General features: G+C 35.2%; 1 protein-coding gene across 1 annotated transcript in view; it reads left to right on the top strand.

The window, feature by feature from the left end:
• The first annotated feature begins 1389 nt into the window (after window positions 1–1389).
• The window catches only part of LOC149822975 (diacylglycerol kinase 5-like), a 38573-nt gene continuing 15914 nt past the window's right edge, over window positions 1390–24048 (top strand). Inside the window, exons 1-12 of the mRNA XM_089981343.1 lie at window positions 1390–1441; window positions 2570–2811; window positions 2978–3100; window positions 3275–3403; window positions 7340–7425; window positions 13243–13366; window positions 15567–15615; window positions 16067–16149; window positions 18146–18213; window positions 19195–19269; window positions 20015–20102; window positions 20200–20316. Of these exons, the coding sequence (XP_089837469.1) occupies window positions 2611–2811; window positions 2978–3100; window positions 3275–3403; window positions 7340–7425; window positions 13243–13366; window positions 15567–15615; window positions 16067–16149; window positions 18146–18213; window positions 19195–19269; window positions 20015–20102; window positions 20200–20316 (1143 nt within the window). The 5' untranslated portion in view covers window positions 1390–1441; window positions 2570–2610. The remainder of the gene's footprint in view (window positions 1442–2569; window positions 2812–2977; window positions 3101–3274; window positions 3404–7339; window positions 7426–13242; window positions 13367–15566; window positions 15616–16066; window positions 16150–18145; window positions 18214–19194; window positions 19270–20014; window positions 20103–20199; window positions 20317–24048) is intronic.

The following is a 24048-nucleotide window of genomic DNA, read 5'->3' as shown; positions in this document are numbered from 1 at the left end:
CTAGATAAACAAGAGAAAACTTTTTATCTAAAAAACTTTTTATAGGCAAAACTTTCTTTTCTTACAAGAGTTTTTCTTGCTTCCAAACGTTCCCACAAAGAATCATCTCTCTGGCGCACGCATAAGCTTAAGTTGGGCAAGACGATCAATTTAGGTGTCTTGACCCAACTAATCGATCGCCAGAATCATGGATGCCTTTTTTTTATGATGAAGGAACCTTTGCTATTAAGGCAGGTTCAAAATACCTTAATGAGTCCGGATACCCGGATCTGTTGACAGCACTATTTCTGACTATTCTTCTAACTGGTAGACAAGCCAACCCGATCACAACATAATGGTAATTGGGTTCATACGTCATCTGGCCCTGAACCCAACCTGTCTTACAGAGAGCGGGGTCAGGTGATGGACTCGATCACGATCCACTGACTGACTGCTAATCCAAGAGAAAGGACCCACATTCTTCCGGGGACCCACAACAGATGCTTCACCCTAACCGGAGCCCTGATTGTAATCGATTCGATCACCTGATCTTGCACTCCACTAACGTGACAAAAATCGCCAGATCTATCCAAAACCCGCGAAAACATCGCAAGAAATTACTTGAAAGTTTTAAATTTTAATTTCTCGCAAAATTTGCAGAAAATCGTTATTTATCCTAGAAACACAAATATCTCATTTTAAATGTGACATTCATGTTTTTATCGGCTATTTATCATAAATTTTTTATTTTTAGACATTTTTTATGTATATTCTATATTTTTAATTTATTTTTTATTGCCAAAAAATGCGAGGTTTTTAAAAAAAAAATCTCTATTTCTCGCTAGTTTTTGGCTGCCGATGTTTTGCCGTTTTTAACTTTTGCCTGCGTTGAGAATGTCAAAGGGAAGTGCTGTCAGTTTCAAGAATATGGTTTATTCCTCCTTAAAAAAATAGATGAGGCTAGCATATGCAAAAAAGAAATTCAAAAAAAGAAAATAAAAAGGAGAAAAGCCAATTTCGTGATTTTCGAACCGAACAAAAATGAAAATCACGAAAACGGGTGCATGAACTACATGTGGGGTGCAACCGAAAGTCAGGGTAGCGCCTTATATTCTCGCTCTTCCACCCTTGCGATCCCCGTTTGGCTCGTCAGTGTCAAAGAAAGAAGAGAACCATTTTCCCTCGCGACGGGGAAAAGAGATACCGCGGTCCCTACATTTCCTCCATCCCTTCCTTTCCTTGTTGCTTCCTTCCCGCCTCTGTGCCAGATTCGACGCTCGAACCCCGATCGCCTCGACGCTCTTCTAGGGCTTCCTGGTTCAGATCCCAAGCTAGAGAGAAGAAGAAGAAGAAGAAGAAGAAGAAGAAGAAGAAGAAGAAGAAGAAGAAGAAGAAGAAGAAGAAGAAGATCCCACGACGACCCGATCTCGATCGCCGGAGTTTAGACGAAAATTCGATCGTGGTAAGTCTGATTTTTTCCGGCGATTGGTTGATCCGATTTCCTTGAATTTTTCCCTTCTTTTCTTCCTTGTTCATCTCGTTGAAATTCTGTTTGGATCTCCATCGACCTCTTTTTATCGGTCGCGGTCTTTCGTTTCCGTTGAAAATCATTTTGTTGTTTCGCTAGTCACGCTGAGTTTTTTTTTTCCTTTGTTTTTATAGGGTTTAAATTTTGGAGATTTTTCTGTTTTCGGGATCTTAAATGCGGTAGAACGAAAATGTCCGTGGTGTCTTGGTCGAGGACCGAATTGGGCGTTGACTTTATCCTTTTCCGTCACGGAGCGTTTGGTTTGGACAGTGGGATGACAATTTCCTGGAATTTTCTTTTTGGTGTGCCTGTTGTATTTCCACTGAGACGGCAAATGTAGGATTCCCATGTCTACGGAATTCGTTTTCTTGTGGAAATAGTTTTCTTTGGATGAATCCGTCATATTCAGTCGATATGGTGGAAAAGGAAATTGTGCAGTCTAGTGCGAATTTGGAATTCCGGGTATTCTAGTTCTGCGGATTTCAAGTTCTATAGAAGTTGATTTCCACACGAACAGTGGAAATTCGTCGACCAATTGGCGTCCAACTTTTGCCTACTCCAAAACGCCCTCTTGGCGTTGTCATTCCTCCACTGCGAGAAAAGGCATGTAGAGCAAATTCATTTCCTAATCCGAACCCGTTTCCGGTGATATCCAAACATGTGATTTCATTATAAGGAGGCACCTTGGTGATGAATATTTGAATACTTCTCGAGAACATCGTTAAAAGAAGATGATGTTTTGCTAAACAATCAGAACCCCGTGTGCTGAAAAAATTACCATTGTGTAGTAAAAAAAAACAGGAAAAAATTATTTATTCAACTTTATCAAAAAATCTCGAGAAAACTCGTGATTAATATTTTAATTTAGTTCATTTCTTGTATTTTTAATCTGTTTACTTTTCCCGAGACTTTTCCCAATAAAATTTTCGCTCTTCTGGACCTGCTCAAGGCAATTCCCTTCATGTTTGAAGTAACATGCTTGTCATTTTTAAACGTGAGACTGCAAAATTTTCTTGTGTTTTCATGTAAGGTCCTCATAGTGTTCATTGTAATTTGTGACAGGACTTAACAAGTCTGCTGCTAGATAAGAATAGGAGGCAGAGATGGCTGACTGCAGTTCAGATACTACTCGGTTCCTGAAGGAGTTCTATATTCCGGATTACATAATCGACTCTGAAGCCAGCATTCAGGAGATGTCGTACACGCCAGAATGTCCAGTACTAGTGTTCATTAACTCCAGAAGTGGTGGTCAGCTTGGTGGGGAATTGCTCAAAACGTACCAAACACTTCTTAATCCAGCTCAAGTGAGTTAGGTGGCTGTATTGCTGAATGTAAAATTTGTTCTAACTCAAAGCAGGATGACCCAGTAAGAACTGGTGAATTCCTTCTTGAATATTAGAAAGAGAAACAGAGGATATTAGTTTTAAATTCTAGAAAGATGTCTGATCTGGTATTCACGTTACTTTTCAGGTTTTTGATTTGGGAGAGCATGCACCTGACATGGTTCTTCACAAGCTTTATGGCAACCTAGAACGACTTAAGGCCAATGGCTACTACTTTGTTTCTGATATTGAGAAGAGGATGCGAATAATTGTGAGTTCTTTCCATAGGTCATTTTGGCTTCATAGACATATTGCAACCCAGAACGACTTTTGGAGATTCAGTTCGTTCAATCTATAAGAGATTTCTTTATTTTTGAAAATTCAGTTTAGTTTGACTGTGTATGGGTACGTTTGTGATTAACTGTGAGTGGCCATGCTTATACAGGCTGCAGGCGGGGATGGTACAGCAGGTTGGATTCTTGGTGTAGTATGTGATCTCAAGCTTGCTCAGCCACCTCCTGTAGCTACAGTTCCTCTAGGAACTGGGAACAATCTGCCATTTTCGTTTGGTTGGGTAAGCTTCAATTTTTTTTCTTTCCTAAAAAACGTTCTTTCTATGGGTGAATTTGGAAGAATGAAAGACATTATGTTGAGGGAAACCTTGACCATTCTTCGAGAATCCATAATTCATTTGCATGTCTATGTTATGTCCAATGGACATTATGCCAATTCGGTGTAAAATTCATTGATTGGTAGATAGTGGTTTAAATATAATTATTGTGCTTTGTTAGGTCCCTTTTCAGTGAAGTTTTTTGGAAAACTTATAACAATTTGGAAGAAAATAAAGGAAAAATGGCAAATGGAAGAAAAGGAAAAAAAGCAATAAAGCCAGAAAACTCAAATCACTATAAAAAGAAATAGTAACGAGATGAAATTGTGAGAAACAATATTTGGTCAACACTGAAAAAGTTAGTCAGGTCCAAACTGGTATATTATCTAGTTTTGGAAGTCTATCTGAACGTACACTTGTTTAATGAGCCTCAATGCTTTTATATTTAGATACTGTTCAGTATACTAGTTACTGATTGCCTTAGCCAAAACGAGAGTTAACTATGAATTAAATTACAAATTTTCCTATAGACGCATATAAAAACAAAGAAAAGAGCATAATAACATAAAAAAATGCTAAATGAAAGCTGAAAATCTTGTTTGTATTGTGGTACCAGTAAACCTTTTGTTAATGAGGATACTATTGATGGAAGGCCTAAAATGAGCAAAATTGAAGTGACATAGTTGTCAAAAGGTGGAGTACTGTTGCCAAGAGAATGAACACTAGAGATGATATATTTTTTTAAATTCACATGCTGAAGCCACTGAATAAGTCATTCTGCCAGCCAATGTGTGGCAACAAGTGAAAGATCAGTAATCAGTATCTTCTCACAAATTGATGAATTAGATAGGATGTTGCTTTTATGCAGAACAAAAACTGTAGAATTCTTAAGATCAAGCACTTATATAACAGAAAAGACAAGCCAACAAATAAATGTTGAGATACATGCACCATTCTATGAGAAGATGGTGCGATGTGGGAAAGTTTCCCTTTGGAGATCTCATGGAAATCTTTGAAAACAACTCAATTTTTTGTTTGAAATTGGAGAGAGGAAATGCTGATGAATATTGGATGGAAATTTATCGATTAAGTTCTGTGGGAACTCATCATAGGAATATCACATTCTTCCAGAGAATTTCCTCAGTTTATCTTAGGCATTTTTCCCACCACAAAGTTTACCAAGAAGTGGTGGTTGGTTGGCTTAGTTGCATACTTTGTATGTATCTGTTATATTACTGTGCATCTTGCTTCTGGAGCCGATACAGTTAACAGTGACTGGCTACAGGTGAGGTAAACAGCCCATGCAGCTCCCAGTGATAAAAATCCCAGAGCATTTTGACATCTCATTGGCTAATTGGTATTTAAGTGAAAGGGAATCATCTATCCTTTTAGAAGTGGAAGATCCACCTTCTGAAGCCATATTTTCTCAGTAGGAGAGTCCTTAAGTGAAGTGTCTCAGGTATAGTAAAGTAGATCTGAAGTAAATGATGGGCCAAGCTAAACGATGTATATCCTAAAGCAAGCTCCAGGAGTGTATTTTGATAATTTTCATAATTCCACAATGGATCGTGATCCATTAGGCCTCCTCATTGTTCATTTCTTATGAAGGAAATGATATTGCGTTTGTACTATAATACACACATAGTATTACTCACTGTAAATTGCAAAATACACAATCAGGAAACCAAGAATGATCTTGCAACACTTCAGTGACATTTGTCAATAGGTTGTGCTCTTGGTTGATTAAAATCTTTTAGCAAATGGAACATCCATCTCCGTGGCAGCTGTTCTTAGACACACTTGCATGCTGTGTCATTTAAGATGTCTTCTTTCTTGATGCACCAGGGTTAAGTATATAGGCTGTATTTTCTACTTCCTGAAGCATTAAGAATGAGGCCACCAAAAATAAAACTGTTTTAGGGAAATGCTTCTGCATTGATCTATGTCACAGGGATTCGGCTAGCAGGGTGCTGCACCCGCGTCGACACGACTTGACGCGGGTGCGGCACCGGGTGCGGTCAACCCGACCCTGGGTGCGTTGACTGCACCCAGGGTCATTTCGGTCCATTTTTTGGATTTAAAAAGAAAAAATTTGCCCTATGAAATGGGCTGCGGAATTTAAAAAAAAAAAGAAATAATAATCGCTCTTGAAAGAATTAACGATAAAATCATGATATGCTGAAAATATCGCTTTCTACTTGTTATGTAGTAGAAAATTGTTGTGTCCAATATGGAATTAAACTTTTTAGAAATCAGAGTTAATTAATATGCATTAAGTAATGTGCATCATTTTAGGCTAATTAATTGTTAGTTTAGATGGTTTTCCATAAAACAAACTTTGGAAAGTAGTAACTCATTAAGAAAAGAAAAAACGTTCAAAATTCGAAGCCTTGGGAAGTGGAACTCAATTACTTTGATTGAGTGTTTTCGAGTAAAGCCTTTAATATGGTATATAGCTTGGTTTTTTCTTTTCGAATTTAGCCTTTTATGTTTTAAGTATTAGTTTAATTACTGCTGGTGGTGATTTTGACTAAAAGAACGTGAGATTAAAAAAATCATTCAAAATTCACCAGGAAAACACGTGCAATAATTTCTCGTTTTAAACTTTTGTCACTATGATGTACACCTAAATTTATTTCTCGATTAATTTCAATTTTTTGTTATGATCAAAGTTTAAATTCCAACCTCGTTTATCCAAAGCCTAGCCATATGATTATGGACGAGCCATTGTCTACTTATGATGATTATACCAGGTATAGATCCGGGGTTCAATTGATTTACATGAACCAGACCCGAATTATACCCGATAAAATAATATGTCGGCCAAATTTTGACCAATGAATCAATTGCACTATTGACTATTCAATTCATGTCAGCCAAATTTTGACCAATGAGAGGCTTGAGGTGTTTCTTTTCTTCCCAATCGGGTTAGGTGTTCGATCGACCTGAATCCATTTAATTAGTTTTGGTAGAAAGTTTCAGATCCGATTCTCGTAAGCAGGTACATCTGTGCTGCATGGGACTTGTCACTTTTTTTCCAAACGAGTTCTTGAGAATTGTGGTGAAAAATAAAGGCCGTGATGGGTTTAGGAAGTTGGAATTGCTAGATTCGTGAAAGTAGAAAATTCATGTTTGCCATTTTCTCCTTTTTTTTTAAAGTCTGACTCGTGGCTCCTAATAAATGGCGAAACCACTTGTATTAAAGGACAAGAAGAGGCAACCAAGTGCCCACAAAGCAATAAGAAGCCCCGACCTCTTCACTTGGGCAGCTTTCGATATGGGCATTTGCAAGGACTCCTCACCGCGCCGGGGGGAACCCCTGGACCCCCCTTCTCTCTCTCTCTCTCTATATATATATATATATATATATATTATTTTTTTGCCTCACCCCCGTACCCGGGTTTTTTGGAAGTGCCGCACCTGCACCCGCACCCATGTGACATAGGCATTGATCTTTACTAGGCTGTACATCACATGTGCAGCAAATCAGGTTGGTTAGTTTTGTTTAATGTCTGAAGAGAGGTTTTTTAAAGGACTGTTATATCCCAAAAATTATCTTTAGACGTGTTATATCCCAAAAATTATCTTGAGATGTCCAACAAAATTGTTAACAGCATATCCAAGTCTCATTTATTGGTCTCATTAGTGGTTGTTCTCAAAGGATTTTGTACCTTTTTGAAACTTCCATGTATCAAAATAAAAGAGGGTACTCGTTCCCAATGGTGAACTACAAGATAAACAGACAGCATTCTTCAACAGTTGATAATTAGTATTTTGGGTGTTCTATACCTGTTTGTTTTCCATCATTTTTTCACTTGAGATGAATAATGATAAGCACAGTATATGATTCATGCAAGTATAGATTGGCATATTTGTTACCATCAGTAAGTGATTTTGCAGGGAAAAAAAAATCCTGCTACAGATCGGGAATCTGTAAAGCTTTTCCTTGATCAAGTGAAGAAGGCAAAGGAGATGAAAATAGATAGGTATTTTATATTACATTTATGATTGATTGTTCAGAGACTTGTCTTTCTGATAGGAATGTATTGCATTGATATTCATGGAATGCATATACACTTGTTTTCCTTTGTATCAGTATAATTTGAAAGCTGGTTGGCCTTTATTATGTAAATTCCAGCTTTGTAAGGGATGTTTTGTTAATGTTGTCAATGTTAAATATTAATATGTATATATATGTATATATTCACATGTATGCATATCCATATATATATATGTATTTATACACTTTGATTGTATATGTATATAATCTATGTCACACGACTCACACAGACTCTTCTAACAGGGCACCGCACCCGCACACAGACGGGTGCGACACTTGGACACAACTTCCTTTGTGTTAGGTGAAGTCCACCATACTGAGGTCCATTTCTATCCAAAAGTAGATTCAGTTAACCCTAATGAAGTCCATTTTTATCTATATTATATATATAAATACATAAATGCAGACAAATACTCGTAATGTTAACTTAAAATTGTTAAAAATTATATATATATACCCTCCCCGCACCCAAGTTTTTTTAAAGCGCCTCATTGCTGCATCCACACCCATACCTGCATCCGCACCCACACCTATGTGACATAGTATATAATGCATATACTATATGTATATATTACATATATTTATTGTATTTCTTTTCCCCCCTTTTTTTATTTTTCCTTTTTTATTTTTTGTATTTTGTGGCTGGTTTGACCAGCCTTTGACTAGCCGTTAGGACTAGTCAGACGGCTAGTCAAACTAACCGGTAGACTAGACTAACAACTACTTAGTGGCCTCTCTTTTGTATATATAGGGGATCTACCTCTCTTATCATATTTTGTGCATTTTGTGAGATCAATAAAGTAAATATTTTTTATTTGTGTGTTCTCTCTTGTCCTTAGTGGCTTGTGCTCTTTTGCCTTATTGACTTGTGTTTAACCTTTAGTGACTTTGTATGTTTCCGCTTTCTATTTCATTACATGGTATCAGAGCCTTGGGCTCTTGATTCTTGGGATATTGGTGATCAAAGTGTTCGTGTGAACGAGAACTTGTGGTGATAATGTGTTCGTGAACTCGTGGTGTTCGTCTCCCTTGTTTCTTCTCTCTTCTTCTTTCTACATTTCTTTACCCTCATAATGAAGGACAATGAATCTATTACCATCACCCCCCCCCCCCCCCTATCAAGCTTGATGACTCCAATTATGTGATGTGGGCATCTATTGTGAAGTATCACATTTGGGGTAAGGGATTGTAGGGTTTGATAGACGGGTCTCATAAACAGCCTAAACTAATCCTCACAAAGATCGTCAATGGAAAGGAGGTGGCGTTGCAAGGGGACTAGAAAAACAAAGTTATTAGCGAATATGAGAAAAAAATGTAAGGATTGGAAGATGGGCCATTCAAAAATTATGTCTTGGTTCATTAGTGGTGTAGACATAAAGAAGTGTGCAAGCTTGGCAAAATACAATTATGCTAATGATGCATAAAGTACCTTCAAGTGATGTATTCACTCAAAAATATTTCATGTCTACAATTTACATGACAAAAGCTACTATGATCCAAGGAGATGAGCATTCATGAGTACTATAATGCTTTATTTGTCCTTTGGGATGAGTTAGCATTGCTTGAGCACAAATGACATTGTCCATTGGATGTTGAGCTCCATGAAAAGCAAATCAAAGCGAAACATTTTTACCAATTTATCAATGGGCTTATACCCGAGCTTGAGGTCACCAAGTCCGCTCTCCTTCATAGAGGAAGTATTCCTTCTATTATAAACATACAGGACAAGAGAGAATGTGAGTCAAATTCAAATGATTCTTATGTTTCCACAACCGATGGAACATCCCTTAAGATTAAAAGTTTGAGAATTTTAAATAATTTTTCTAAAAATACCCAAAATTTTCATGTACCAAATATTAGAGTAAAACCCAAACTAAATTTGAACTTGTTTTCAGTTTCACAAATATCGGACCATGGATGCAAAATCATCTTCTCACCTAGTGATTGTTGGGTGCAGGATCTCTAGTCAGAGAAAATGATTGGGCGAGACCAAAGGAGACAAAATTTTTATTTCATGGATTCTTTGTGCTTGCCAAACAAATCATTTTGTAACCATATTGAAAAGAAAGATATTAAAACTTGGCATAGGAGATTTGGACATTCAAGCATGTCAAAATTGTATTTATTCCCCTTTCTTGAAAATAATTGTAATCAAAAGGACTTTTTGTGCAAAGATTGCAACCTTGGAAAAATTAAGATATTACCTTTTGGTTCAACTAATTTTGTCTCTAAAGAATCATATGAATTGGTACATTCGGATGTATGGGGTCTCGCTCCTGTGGTATCTAAAGGTAGTGTTTCTTATTATGTGATATTTGTTGATGATTATAGTAAACACATTTGTATATATTTCCTTAGACTAAAATCTGATGTATTCTCTTGTTCTAAAAAATTTCATAATCTTGTCAAAAATCATTTTAAAGCAAATATTGAAATCTTTCGATTCGATTTCAGAGGAGAATATTTTTTCAATGATTTTAAAAATTATCTTGACGAACACAAAATTCTTTAATAGAGATCTTGCCCCAAGAGTTCCCAACAAAATGGATTAGTCGAAAGAAAATACCGTCATATCATTGAGACCACAAGAACTTTGTATATATATATATTACATATATTTATTGTATTTATTTTTTCCCTTTTAATTTTTTTATGTTTTGTATTTTGTGACTGGTTTGACCAGCCTTTGACTAGCCATTAGACTAGTCTAACGTCCAGTTAGTGGCCTCTTTTTTGTATATATAAGGGATCTCCCCTTCTTCTAATGTATGCATATTTTGTGAGATCAATAAAATAAATATTTTTTATTTGTGTGTCCTTTTTTTCTCTTAGTGGCTTGTGCTCTCTTGCCTTATTGGCTTGTGTTTATACCCTTAGTGGCTTTGTGTGTGCCCATTTTCTATTTCATTACAGTCAAAGTTATGATATTGAGGTAACGTATCATTTGTATCACATTAAGTCAATTGTGTGCTCAGATAAGCCGTTTACATTTATTAGAATATTTAGTTGGCTGCACCTTAACATGTCGATGTTGTTATGTTTGTCATGGACTGCATATTTCCTGCATCAATATCGTGTAGTTACTCAGTCTTAGACTTGTCCATATTTGGTAATTCTTTACAAATCAAATTGAGCAAGAACAAAATATTGTCTGATGACATACTCCATAACCTAAATGTGGTAAGAGGTATTAATTGAAGCAAAGTTGCTAACAAACCTAGTTAAACAAACTAAAGTTTCATGGAAGGCATTTAAAAAATATTACCTTCTTCAGTCTCCTCTTGAAATTCAATTTCTGCTGCCTTCCTATGCTCATAATTTTAGTTCCTATCTTCACCATCCTCAATGGCACCATTAACAAGAATACAGAAAATGTGGATTACATGGTAGCTCTAAAACTGTGTTCCCAACTTGAACCATGTACAAGCTCTGGAATGAACATAAGTTTCTTTCACCTGGTTTATATAAAATTATAAATCCATTTGTGTTATGATGCTACAAAAGTTCTAAGTTGTTTTATATAGTGGTTCAGTGTGCATTGGGTACTCCTATTTGGTTGTACACAAAACTTCATACTTGACCAAGATTGCAGCCATCTGCATAAACAACAGCCAACAGTTGCACCACAGTTTGAAGTGATAAAATAGTTCAGATAGTGCATTATTGTCATAACTAGAACCTAAAAGCAGCAAATTCCAAGGAAACACATATGCTTATTGGTTCAAAGCATGCCTAGACACTCTCCTAAGGGTCTCAGACAACCTAGGTGCTTGCTCAGCACCATGTTTACACATAAGGTGGGCACTAGGCAAGAAATGAAGCTGTACGGAGGAAATTAACAAGAAAACATTAAACTTTCTATGTACAACATTAATAAACAGGCTAGAATTTAATTTGGTAAATTCATGTATGTTTCATATATTTGTACTTTTTTTGGTCAAGTTTCCTATATAAAACAATTTTTTTTGCATTTCAATTCAATGCCTAAGCATTGCCTGCCACCTAGTGCTTTTCACTGTGTTGTATGTAAATTCCGATACTGAAACAAGAATATCATGTGAAACTCAAAGTAATAACAAGTCTTCTTTGTTGATACAGAGAAGTCCATAATAGCGTTTTATGGTGACCTGGACCAATAATCATGTATACATTTCCTCAGTCTTGGATCAACTAAAGATATCTGCACAGCTACTTTGTGTAATTTTTTTTCTATACTTTGGAGTGGCTAAAGATCCGCGCGATAGCTATTGCATTAGCCACTGTAGTAATCTAGTTGGCATCATGGCAAGATCATAGGATGGTTGCATATTCTTATGTGTAAAATAAATGTCTTCTTAAATATACATTGTTTGAGAAGTTCACTGATTGCTAAATGTATATTATATGTTTTGGGCTCCTCTAGCTCATGTTTCTTGTATTAAATGCTCACATTCTTCATTATCCTATGGAAGATTTGGTCACAAAGAAAAGGTTGGACTATAACCTGGTTCTCCTACTTTTTTGGACAATCTTCTCTGTTTTGGGTGTTCCCTATGCAAATTAGTAATATAGATGCTTTGGACGTTGCTTCATCTACAGGGGCTATAAGTCAGATTATTGGGCCGTGTAATGGTCTGGTCTTCAAGTCTGCATGGGTATTAGAAGAGACTAAAACATCCATATTTTCTCCCATCTTTTTTAGATGTTTCACAAAAATTGAAGTAGATTACGTTTTCTCGATAAATGACTGAGAGCCACTATGGATTGAAACTAGTGGCCCACGTTTCATAAACCTTGAGTATTATGTGATAGAGTCACACTATTTTTTGTCATGGCTTCTCAGATAAGAAAACTCTCAGGTGGCTATTCCCCAACTTGTCATGACAAAAAGAGGTCATACAATATCCTGTTTTTGCATACTTTGCTTGGATAGACCATTCTCCGTGTTGCATCTATGGCAGATTATTATTAATTTTGAAAGAATACAGCATAGATAATATGTTACCTGGAATTTTTGTATTTACTTGGTGTAATTTTTTCAGGCATATGAAGCACTCACTTGGTTGGTGTTACCAAAATACTTTAGCTAGTTAGTCGGAATAAAATATCTGTTGCTCGTGTTTTCTTTGTGAGCCATGCTTACATTAAAACTTCATAACTTGGTTATGTCAAGCGCAATGAAGTTTTACATATACTCTTTCTGGATTCATAATTTATGCAGATTACAAAGTTCTAGTGAATTATCTTTTGGCTGCTAATGGTTTGACGACAATTTTAACTGTAGAATCTTTGTGGCTAGGTAATTTTCCCATTATGATGCTCTTGCAAACATGACTTTGACCAAGACGTTTGGCAAGGTCTACACGCGTATGTCATGAATACTCGATTCTATATCATCTGTGTTGCACACATGCCTTATTGCAGTGATATTAAAACTACAGTATTGGTGCAATACTGAGGTTAACCCTTTTAAGTTTTAACATTTGTGTACAATGATGCCTCATGCTTGTCTTAGTGTTTTTTTTTTTTTAAGTCAATGAACCAATTAGGGACATAATCTATTGTGGCATTTGAACCCAATACCTCTTCGATTAAAGATAGTGCAACTCTACAAGTCAGGCAATAATATTGAACTAGTTTTGAGAATACTTGCATAAACCATGGTTTGTAGCATGACAAAATAATAATTTAGAAATAACCATATTGCAACATGAACGTATTGGAAAAATGGACTTCCCATTTATCTCTTTTCTTTACTATGTAGTTGGCACATTCTCATGAGGATGAAAGCTCCAGCAGAAGGCACTTGTGATCCTATTGCACCTCTAGAGCTGCCACATTCTTTGCATGCATTTAAGCGTGTATCCCACACAGATTCAATGAGTGAGGTAACCCATACATATATTATTATGTGTGCATCTGCAATTTTATTTTATGAATTCAGGAACTAGATTCATCCTATCTTCTGATTTACTGAATTATGCACTGTTTTAGATTCATTTTATAATAGCAAATTGTATGCAAAAATACAATTGGTGTATTATCATTGATGAAATTCTTAGAAGTTTTCTCTTTTAAGTGTTGTAATTGGTTAGAATGTAACAAGTGGTCAAATTTCAAATCCAAAGGAACAGATGAAAAGTAAATTTTATGACTACAAAATATCTTTGCCAGAGATATATGATTATCGGAATGACAAATGTGTGAAAATGTCTACAAAGAGACAATACGCATACAAGCACTAATACTTCACAAGAGATGTGCACAAAGGCACTCAAATAACACTTGAACAAATATGCACAAAGGCATAAAATAACACAAATATGCACAATGGCATGTAAAGAATCTCTATATTTGAAAAGAGAGAGAGCTTGAGTTCTCAAGCTTGATACAAATACAACGGGAAGTCCCCTATTTATAATACACAAATGGAACCACTTGGAGGGGCTCCAATGTGGCCGTTGGAGCCCCTCCAACGGTCACATTTGTGACCGTTGGAGGGGCCCAACGACTACATTGGGCCCCCCAATGTGAGTACAAAAAAGTACAAAAAGAAAAAGAAAAAGAAAAAGAAAAAGAAAAGAAAAAAGAAAAGAAAAGAAAAAAAGTACAAAAATACAACCATATTTCAATTGAAATATGTGTAAAAGGTAAAATGACAAAAATACCCTTTATTGGGTTTTACAAAGAGAGATATAAATATATATATGTATCTATGTATATATACATAGAGATACATATACATATATGTAGGACATATATGTATATGTATCTCCTATATGTATATATATATATATATATATATATATATATATATATATATATAATACATTGAGTACATTTTAACAAAATGTTATAGGTAATGTTTGCATATGGTATTAAGGCATGCATATTCCATACTGGAAACTGAAAATTGTGCTTTTTAAAGCAGCTGCATTCTTTTCTTCCCTATAAAAATGCCAAAAGATTATCATGCTACTATCCCAATGCACTTCTGCTAGTTTTAGTGGATGTTAGCAAGTTCACCTCATTTTTTGCTTGTACACGGTATTGCTGTTGGGTACACGGTATTGCTGTTGAGTACACGGTACATGCACACACAAAACACATACACATACTTTTCCATAAAGTGTATGTTCATTCTGCAGTATTACTTGCCATGTGTCATTAAGGGCATTTATACTGTGAATCTTGTTATTCAGACAAGGTTCTACTTTCTGCAGGATGTAGATGGGAACTTTGTCAAAGCAGGCCCAGATACCTTACTGTTGTCTTTTCTTTAGATGTGGGGGTGATGGGTTGGCATTGAGTCTTTGTTTTGTGTTTCTGCTTGACCAATGGTCCACAATCTTGTTGTGCTGCTAACCAAGTTGGATGGTGGCAACCCCATGGAATTCTGGCAAAGTGTCACCAGAAGGGCAGGAGGGAGAGGGAGAGGGAGAGGGAGAGGGAGAGAGAATAGAATGTTATCACCTAAAATTTAGAAACTTTCTCTAGTGCAAATGGTATCAATGTCCTGATAACTTACTAGACAATGCTTTCAGACATCTTGCTATCTGATGAGCTATGGAGTCAAAAGTTCTAGATGGTGTCTACAATAGTAAAGAACAAATATTCTGAAATTCTAAAAAGTTTAAAAGAAATTCCAATTTTACTAAATTATGATAATAAATTTCTAACATTAACTAAGAAACTTCTAATATTTAATTTTTAATTGCTTTGAGGTGCATAGCACCTGTAGCACTGGCTATGTTATTTTGTAAACAATGTGCATGATTTTTCTTTTTTCAGTATGGACTTTCTGCTATGAAGCTAATGAAGGAAGCAACCTTAATTACGATCTTCTATGGAATTATAAATTATTTTGATCTTATCACTCTTTTGAATGAAAAGGTCTGCAAAAAATTAGTTTAAGTTTTATTTTTTAGAACTAACTTTGAATGTATACTTCCATTGTCAAACAGAGCACTGATTCCAATTCATGTAGATAGTATATTTATAGGTGGATCCCTTGTCTTGTTTTATGTCTATGATGTTGCATCACATCGTTTATGGACATTACTTTTCATGTTCTATGACTTCTTACAGGATGGCTATCACACATTTCGTGGTGGATTTTGGAACTACTTTAGCATGGGTAAACAATCTTTCTTTAGACCGTATATTTTGATTCTCTTTATTGAAGCATCATATGCGAACATCTCATGTATCATGCTAATCACCTTCTTTTACCATAGATAGAAGGCAAGGTTCTTCACTCATAGAGACACCCAATTACCCAAGCAAATGCTATCCATGATCTCTGCTTCTCTAGATTAATGCTTAATAGTTATCACAATTGTGTAATTAAATCAATGTACAGTAATTCAAGTATCATTAATTTGTGTGCAATGACAAGGAGCTCGTGGGTGGATGAGCAATATGATTTGATACCTTTGGCTGCTGATGTTTTTTGCATTTAAAAGTCAAATTGTTTAAAATGAAATAGACGAATAGATGACAAAACATGTAGATGCTATGTGGATCTAGAAGCACTTTTTATAATATTAGTGAATTAAATGGGTGACTTTGTATTTTTGACATGACAGGGATGGATGCCCAAGTATCCTATGAATTTCATTCTGAGAGGAAGCTGCACCCAGAAAGATTCAAAAATCAGTTGGTCAACCAGGTTTTTTTCACACATTATTTTTATGGAAAATTTGAAACCTCTTGCTTCCTTAATTATTGAAGTTTGGTAATACATATAGTTCTTTTTTCTTCTCTTTTAACCATCAATTATATCAACCTATTGAGTTCTCATTTTGTAATTCACAGTTGCTCAAGTTTGTCATGTACTATTTATATTCTGGCACTTTGAGTGGCGTTATGTTTATGTAGAAACATGTTACCCTTGCTTTTCTGCTTATTTGACCTTTTGGGACTTACCGAACATCATTTTGGCACTTTTCTCTCAACACATTCGGTTTCTACAAAATTTTATCTTTGATAAATTTTATAGAGGAAAAAAACTGCAAGAATATGTAATTACATTTGAAACTTTACAATCTAGAAATTTATATAGGAAAAAAATAGGCTGACATGACTAAGGGCACTAAACATTTATTGTCACAAAGAATTTCTTTTATTTTTGTTTGTTCAAAACACAAAATTGTGAAATCTAAATTGATTGCACTATTAAGTCACGGCATAAAATGTATAATTGACTAATTTAAATTTTGTTTCATTTTTATCTTTTAGATGTTTTAATGTATTGACCAAGAAAGTTTCTAAAATTGGTCTATATCCTTGTATATAGTTGTGCACCATTTTATATTTTGTATTCCTTTTTGCTGGCAAAACATTTTACTTTTCTGTGTGCTGATTTCTTTGTGAAAATTTTCTTTGTTACGTAGTGTCCCATTTTTAACTTTGTATTAGGTGTTCTGATGCATATTGGTTCAAAGCAAGAAGCAAAACTGACCTAATTCTTTACCTCAAAAGAAAAAGATGACATATACGTAGAGCAATATGCAATTATGCAAACATAAGGAACAAAATTAGAAAAGGATGAACTCAGATTCCCTTACAATCTATTCTCTGTTTCCTGAAAGCAGAAAAAAGGTAAAAAGGACATATCAATGTGTTTACAAGCTGAATACTGTTGGAATTATATAAGTATGACCTCTAGGTAATCTACTCCAGATTACCCACAAGCCCAATAGTGGAGTGTTGGTTACCAACATAATCCTAGGTGATCATCTAAAGTGTCTAACTTGAGGTTTAGGCAAGAAGTCAACAAGAGAGCTAAGGAGATAGCATGTGGAACATATCTACTGATATACAGTAAGCTATGTGGACAAAAGTGGGGGCCTGCTCAAATTAAATGATTGGGTGAATTGGATCGATTATATGTGGATGAATTATGGTGAGATATGTTATACACCAATATCTAAATGGAGTGCAATCAGAAAATAGCTGATCATGTAATGCTTAAATATCCTCTTTAAAAAACTTAGGTTTCTGTACAGCCTTATCATAAAAAAGTACATTCAAGAAAGATCAATAACAAGCTCCATTTAAGGTAAAAAAACAAGAACGAGATGCTAAGTAACCTTGACCCTCAAAAACTGCCTAAGAAGCCCAAATTTGTCACCACAACTTATACTCTAAAATTTCTAATTCACATATTGAGACATGGAAAGAGACGCATAGTTTTTCTTGTCCAAGAGGCGAATATCTCCTAGAAAAAACCACTTCAGTCATACAGCTGACTGAGGTGGCGGAGTTAGGTTTCTAAACAGGCAGGTACTGGTTATGACAAATGTAGGCTGACTAAGATTAGGCACCAGAGATTTGGTGGCGAAGCAATTTAACACACCTGTCGAGAAGTACTTAGGCAGTCAGCAACAGTTTGATACTCATGAACCAACTTGGAAATAGCTTTCATGGGATAAAGAAAATTGAAAAATATGATAGTGCAATATCGACATCCATCCTGATTGTGGAATACTCTAACAACAGTTATTTGGAGCTTTTTCTTTTTTTTCTAATGAATGTTGTATGGTACCCTATGATTGTTTCATGCAACATGTTCACTTGTTTAATTGTCTGTTTTTCTTGCTTGAGTGGCATGTAAAGACATGTTCCATGTATTTGTTTAATTGACATTTTTCACAATTATGTAGAGCACTTATGCAAAGATTGGCTGCTCACAAGGATGGTTTTGCGCTAATCTTTTGCATCCATCATCACGGTATGGTTCTTACTAACAAATTGACAATAAGTGCCTGATTTATTCCTCTGATTCGGAACCATTAGGTCAGCATCTGGTTATTCTTTTTTTTTTAGGTGATTACTTCTGGACTTCTCTGAGCAATGCTGGAACCTGTTTGATATAACTCCTATTTTGAAATTTTGTGGTTGGTTTCCTGATATGAGCTGCATATGGTATTATAGGTATTGTTTGCCGAAGGAGATTTATGGATTGTGGAAGTCTGCATATGAATAAGTTTAGTCCAAATGGAGAATTGCACATTTGGATGATTTTTAGTTCAGATCCAATTGGATGAATCATAACCATATGTCGGAAATATTGATCTCAAATTTTTAGGGAGATCATGTTAATTAAAAAATGGTTGATCTAAGTGCAAGATCTGACAGAAGAGGAAGAAGAGTAAATAAGGAGTGGTAGAAGACTACGAAGCTTCCACTCATGCGCTATAGGAATTGATTTTCTTTCTAGACTATGGAACTCTGTAGATGCATTGAAATTTCTACAATTAACCAAAATACTGGGGTACACTTTCTTAACATAAATGATATAAAGGAAAATAATAGTAAGGGGTTGTTAAACTCTCTCATATCCGGATAAAAGTGCCAAAATAACCCCAACTTGGATCTGCTAGCCTTTGCCTAACTTTATCTACAGTAGGTCCCTCCATATTCTATCTTGTCGGGGCTCACACTTCTTAGTCTCATTTATTTTATTACCATCATTGGAAAGGACGTTTCCATTGAAATTCTGAATTTACTTTTCTGTTAATGATTTTGTACTAAACTTGAACTTGTAAGTTTCTGAAACTCATTGAGCAGGTTTGACAAAAAAAAAGAGAAGGAAAAAAAAAACAGATAATGTATCCAGGATACCAATTTATCTATGTTCTTCTGTTATCTGATTTCATTGTGAGATCTAGTTTACCAATGAAGGTGTCATCCCTACAAATTATGTCTGCAGTAACATTGCTCAACTTGCAAAGGTGAAGATAATGAAAAGGCATGGAATCTGGAAGGACCTCCACATTCCACGCAGGTATTTTTGATGGTTCTCCACTTCTCTCTTTTGAGGATCTCTCCTGGATCGAACTTTAGACATAGCAGCTTTCAATGTCTTATATCAATTGATGTTCATGAAGGTGATATACCTTTTCAAGGATCATACATTAGTACTGCTGACAGTATTTCTCTAATTTGGATTCATTTATTTGTTATCTTTGAGAATGCAAAGAATCCTGTTCCAAAATGATTGGTATATACTTCATAATTTGCTTGAATATTAAGGCATACTAATTACTTATAATTGAACACTTGTGTTCATTTCCATATCTCTTCTTCATCTTTATACATAATGGTAATCTATAACTGGTGGCAATTAATTCAACTCTCATGAAGTGAAAATTGTTAGGGCTGGAAAAACTTTGTGAATTTGTTGACACACACCAAACTTGTGGAGACTACAGTGTACAAGCTACACGTAGAATAAGCATACATGATTTGGTCAAGTTAGAACAAATAGCTTGCTGTATAATTTAGATAATTGATCATAAATATAAATTGTTGAAATTGAAAGCAGGAAAAGTTTAAGATAGTAACTATTGACTGAAACATAATAGCATAGTCTAGTGTTCTAAAGACAACAGAAAGTTTAACTTACAGAACTTAACATGCTTTCACTCAGGATGTGTCTCATGAACAGATCCATGATTTACTGTGTAATCTCCATATTGATTGTCATCGCTGTGTTAGTGCTTACTCTTGTTTTCATTCTCAATCTTCAGCATCAGATCCATTATATGCCTGAACTTGCCTAGCTTTTCTGGGGGGTTGAATCCATGGGGAACACCAAATAGTAAGAAAGAAAGAGATGTGAGTGAGGGTATTTTCTATAATTCCCATACATTCTTTTTTAGCTACAAAGACTCACTTGTTTCCTGACTTTGATATGAACTGTGACATTTGGAAGAGGGATTTGACTGTACCATTTGTTGATGATGGTCTCCTTGAGGTGGTGGGATTCAGAGATGCTTGGCATGGACTTGTTTTGCTTGCCCCCAAAGGACATGGGACTCGACTTGCACAGGTAAGTGGTTATTCAGTTCTCGCCAAAAGAGTGGTTTTTGACTGACATCCTCTATTTTCATATCCATGTGTAACCTCGAGAATATTTTTTCTTGTGTTGAAATTTTTACAATAAATAGACAATCAAAGCCATAGCCACCAGAGTCACTTGTTGCAGGTCATAGATTGCCAAGGTCCTAATATGTCAGTAAACTGGGGTAAGATCAATTGAACTAGAAACGAATTGGTACACGTGAAATGCTGGTAAAGTGTGGTACATTGCCATCTCAAAGTAGAGAATGCAGTAACCATGACCAGGGCTTCTGACCTCCCACAATTGTTCAGTAGGTTAGAATATCCACGTGCATGTCTATCTGTGGCAGTAATCAAACTGATAGAGGTCATCCAAGTCGTGTTTTGACACTTCCTAAAGTCCACATGGAGATACAAATAAAATATATGACCCAAGTTGATATTCATATCCAAAATCCAGCCATAATTAACTCACATGGGCCCAGCACAAAATTGGGACCTGGTCATGTGATCCAGTTCAAATCCAATGTGTTAACCATAATTGAGAACTCAATCTTTTTGAATTAGGACAGATTAAGTAGCCTGAAGTCTTAGATTTTCTGGCTTAAATGGCTAAACGTAGTTTATGGTGGGTTGAGGCCTCAGTTCTTTGGTTCACTCTCATGGTGACAAATATGGTCGATATTTTGAAAATATCGTGAAAAAATACTATATTTGTGCTGATCGTTTTACATTTCAAAGTAGCGCGATGTTTTTGAAATATCTCAATATTTTCAGTAAACACATTATTTTAAGTTTTAATCACAGGATTTTCAAACAAACAGTCAGTTAGCTACTTTAAATTTGCTTAAGACAAGGTTGTACTTATCGTATCATTACCCATATCAATCGGGCCAAAAGTAACACTGTATCGTAAATGTATCATAAATTTTTAATAATTTTTTTCTAAAATTTCAAAAAAAAGAAAAATAAAAAAAATTAGCAAAAATTCTAAAAAAATCATAACACATGAAACAATGATGAATTACACAAAATATAACCATAAAATCACATATGAGGCATTTTTGTCTCTATGAGCTACATAAGATTTTTGCAATTAAGAACATGCCACAAGACTCATACTTTCATGTTACAAAAACCAAAACAAAATATTATATTAAACCTCAAGAATCATAATCATCTGTAATGAAATGGTGGTCTTCAACAAATGCACGAATAACTCACAAACAAGTGTTTATTGGAGACACTACAAGCATGACCCTTGAAAGGGTATAAAAGGAAGAACACTTTAAAAATAAATAATACTTTATTCATGCACAAAATGCTTAAGAAGCATTATAATTTACATTGATGGGGTTCACCCCTATATATACAAAAAGTGGAAGAGAGAGGAGAGCTCATTTTGAGCTCTCCAAAAGAGACGTTGGACTCTAGTCCAACGGCTCTTATTATAGCTGTTGGACTAGAGTCCAACAACTCTTATTATAGTTGGACTACAACCCAACAACTATTTGCACAGTCAAGTTCTAACAGGAACTTGACTGGATTAAATATTTAGTTCCTATTGAACTAGATGCTAAAAAAGAAAATAAAGAAAAATAGAAAAAGAAAATAATAAAAAGAAAACTATAATAATAATATTAAATAATATATATGTATTACAGTTTACATTTTAACACTCTCTCTCAAACTTACGGTACAATGTGCGAAAGTTTGTCTAAGAGGAAGTGAAATCTGGGAGCAACGAAAGGCTTGGTGAAGAAGTCTGCTAATTGATATTTTGATGTAACATAGGATAGATCAATGGTTCCATGTAAGTATTCCTCTCTGACATAGTGATAGTCCATCTCAATGTGTTTAGTGTGCTCATAGAATGTCCGGTTGCTTGCAATGTAGATCGCACTTTTGTTGTCACAACACATCTTTGAAGCTTGCGTTGCTTCAGTTCCCATATTCGCTAGCAATCGTCTGAGCCAAACAACCTCCATAGTGGTGGTTGTCATGACTCTATTCAGTTTTGGTGGAGGAAAGAGAGACCTTCTGCTGCTTCTTGCACCTCCACAAAATTAAGGCTTCATTTAGGAACACACAAAAACCAGTAGTTGAGTGCCTATTATTGGGATCACCTCCCAAGTCAGCATCAGTATATGCAATTAAATTTAATGAAAATGAATAAGGCAAGAAGAGTCGTGAAAGAGAGGATTTTAAGTATCTAATAATACACAAAACTGATCCCATATGCACAGAGGTGGAAGCATGCTGAAACTGACTGGTTGTATGAACTTCATGAGCTATATCTGGCCTAGTAATGAAAAGATAAGAAAGCGCTCCAATAAGATGTCTGTAAGGAGTAGGATCATCAAGAAATTCTCCATCATCAATTTTCATTTTAACATTGACAACTTCTAGAGTGTCCACTTTCTTATCATCTGTAATTTCAGACCTAGAAACAATATCAAGAGCAAATTTAGATTGAGATATCAAATACCTCTGAGGGGAATAAGCGACTTCAATGCCTAAAAAATATCTTAATAAACGTAAGTCAGTCATTTCAAAGTGAGTTTTAAGAAGAGATTTGATATTTGCAACTCCCTGTTTGTTGCTTCTGGTGATATGATCATATCATCCACATAGAGAAGAAAAATAATGATGCCTGCATCAGATTTCTTAACAAACAAAGCAGTGTCAGTTAAACAAGGTTGAAAACCAATATCAAGCATAACATGACTAAATTGGTCATACCAGGCTTTTGGAGCCTGTTTAAGACCATAAAAAGTTTTTTCTAGACGAAGAGCTTTACCCTTGGGGATACTAATACCAGGTGGGGCTTCCATGTATACTTCTTCAATAAGATTCTCATTCAGGAAAGCATTTTTGACATCCAATTGAAAGATAGACCATATTCTAATGGAGGCCAAGGCTATTAAAGTTCTAACAGTGGTCATACGGGCCACAAGAGCAAATGTTTCTTCATAATCGATGCCATACTCTTGGGCATATCCTTTTGCCACTAAACGGGCCTTATACCTTTTCAGGGTCCCATCACTTTTGGTTTTGACTTTGTATACCCACCTACAACCTATAGGTTTCTTACCTTGAGGGATATCTTGGATCGTCCAAGTGTTGCATCTAATTCTATTTTCATGGCTTTTATCCATTCGGTATGATTTTTGGCTTGAGAATAGGATGATGGTTCAACATATGATTGTATTAATGTAATGGTTACCCTATATGTGGGTGAAAAAGATTCGTAAGACACAATTTTTTTAGGAGGTCTAGAGATTCTAGACGTTCTTCTGGGTGAAACTTCGGAGTATTTTTGTAATACACATGGAAGATTTTGCTCTCTACGTCTTGAATATTGTAGACTAACATCCCTATGGATTTGCTCTTCATTATCATCATTTTCAACAACAATAGGTGTAATAACCTCAAATTTCGACAATTAATTGCTTAAATTTATTTGAAAATAATGGGTATTTTTCTAAATTTGGGCCTCAGATCCGTTACCGTTATTGGATCCATAAAAGAACCCGTAAATAACCCACCAATGGGGGTGTTAAATTTTACTTATAATATTAATTATTAATTAAATAAATAATTAATAGTATTTATAAAAAAAATAAAAAAATAAAAAATAAAAAAATAAAAAAATAAAAAAATAAAAAAATAAAAAAATAAAAAAATAAAAAAATAAAAAAATAAAAAAATAAAAAAATAA

Source organism: Nuphar pumila, chromosome 11 (genome assembly GCF_984573655.1).
Source record: "Nuphar pumila chromosome 11, dmNupPumi1.hap1.1, whole genome shotgun sequence".
NCBI lineage: Eukaryota > Viridiplantae > Streptophyta > Magnoliopsida > Nymphaeales > Nymphaeaceae > Nuphar > Nuphar pumila.
The sequence above is the reverse complement of the archived record's forward strand: the minus strand, read 5'-3'. Positions and strand labels throughout refer to the sequence as shown.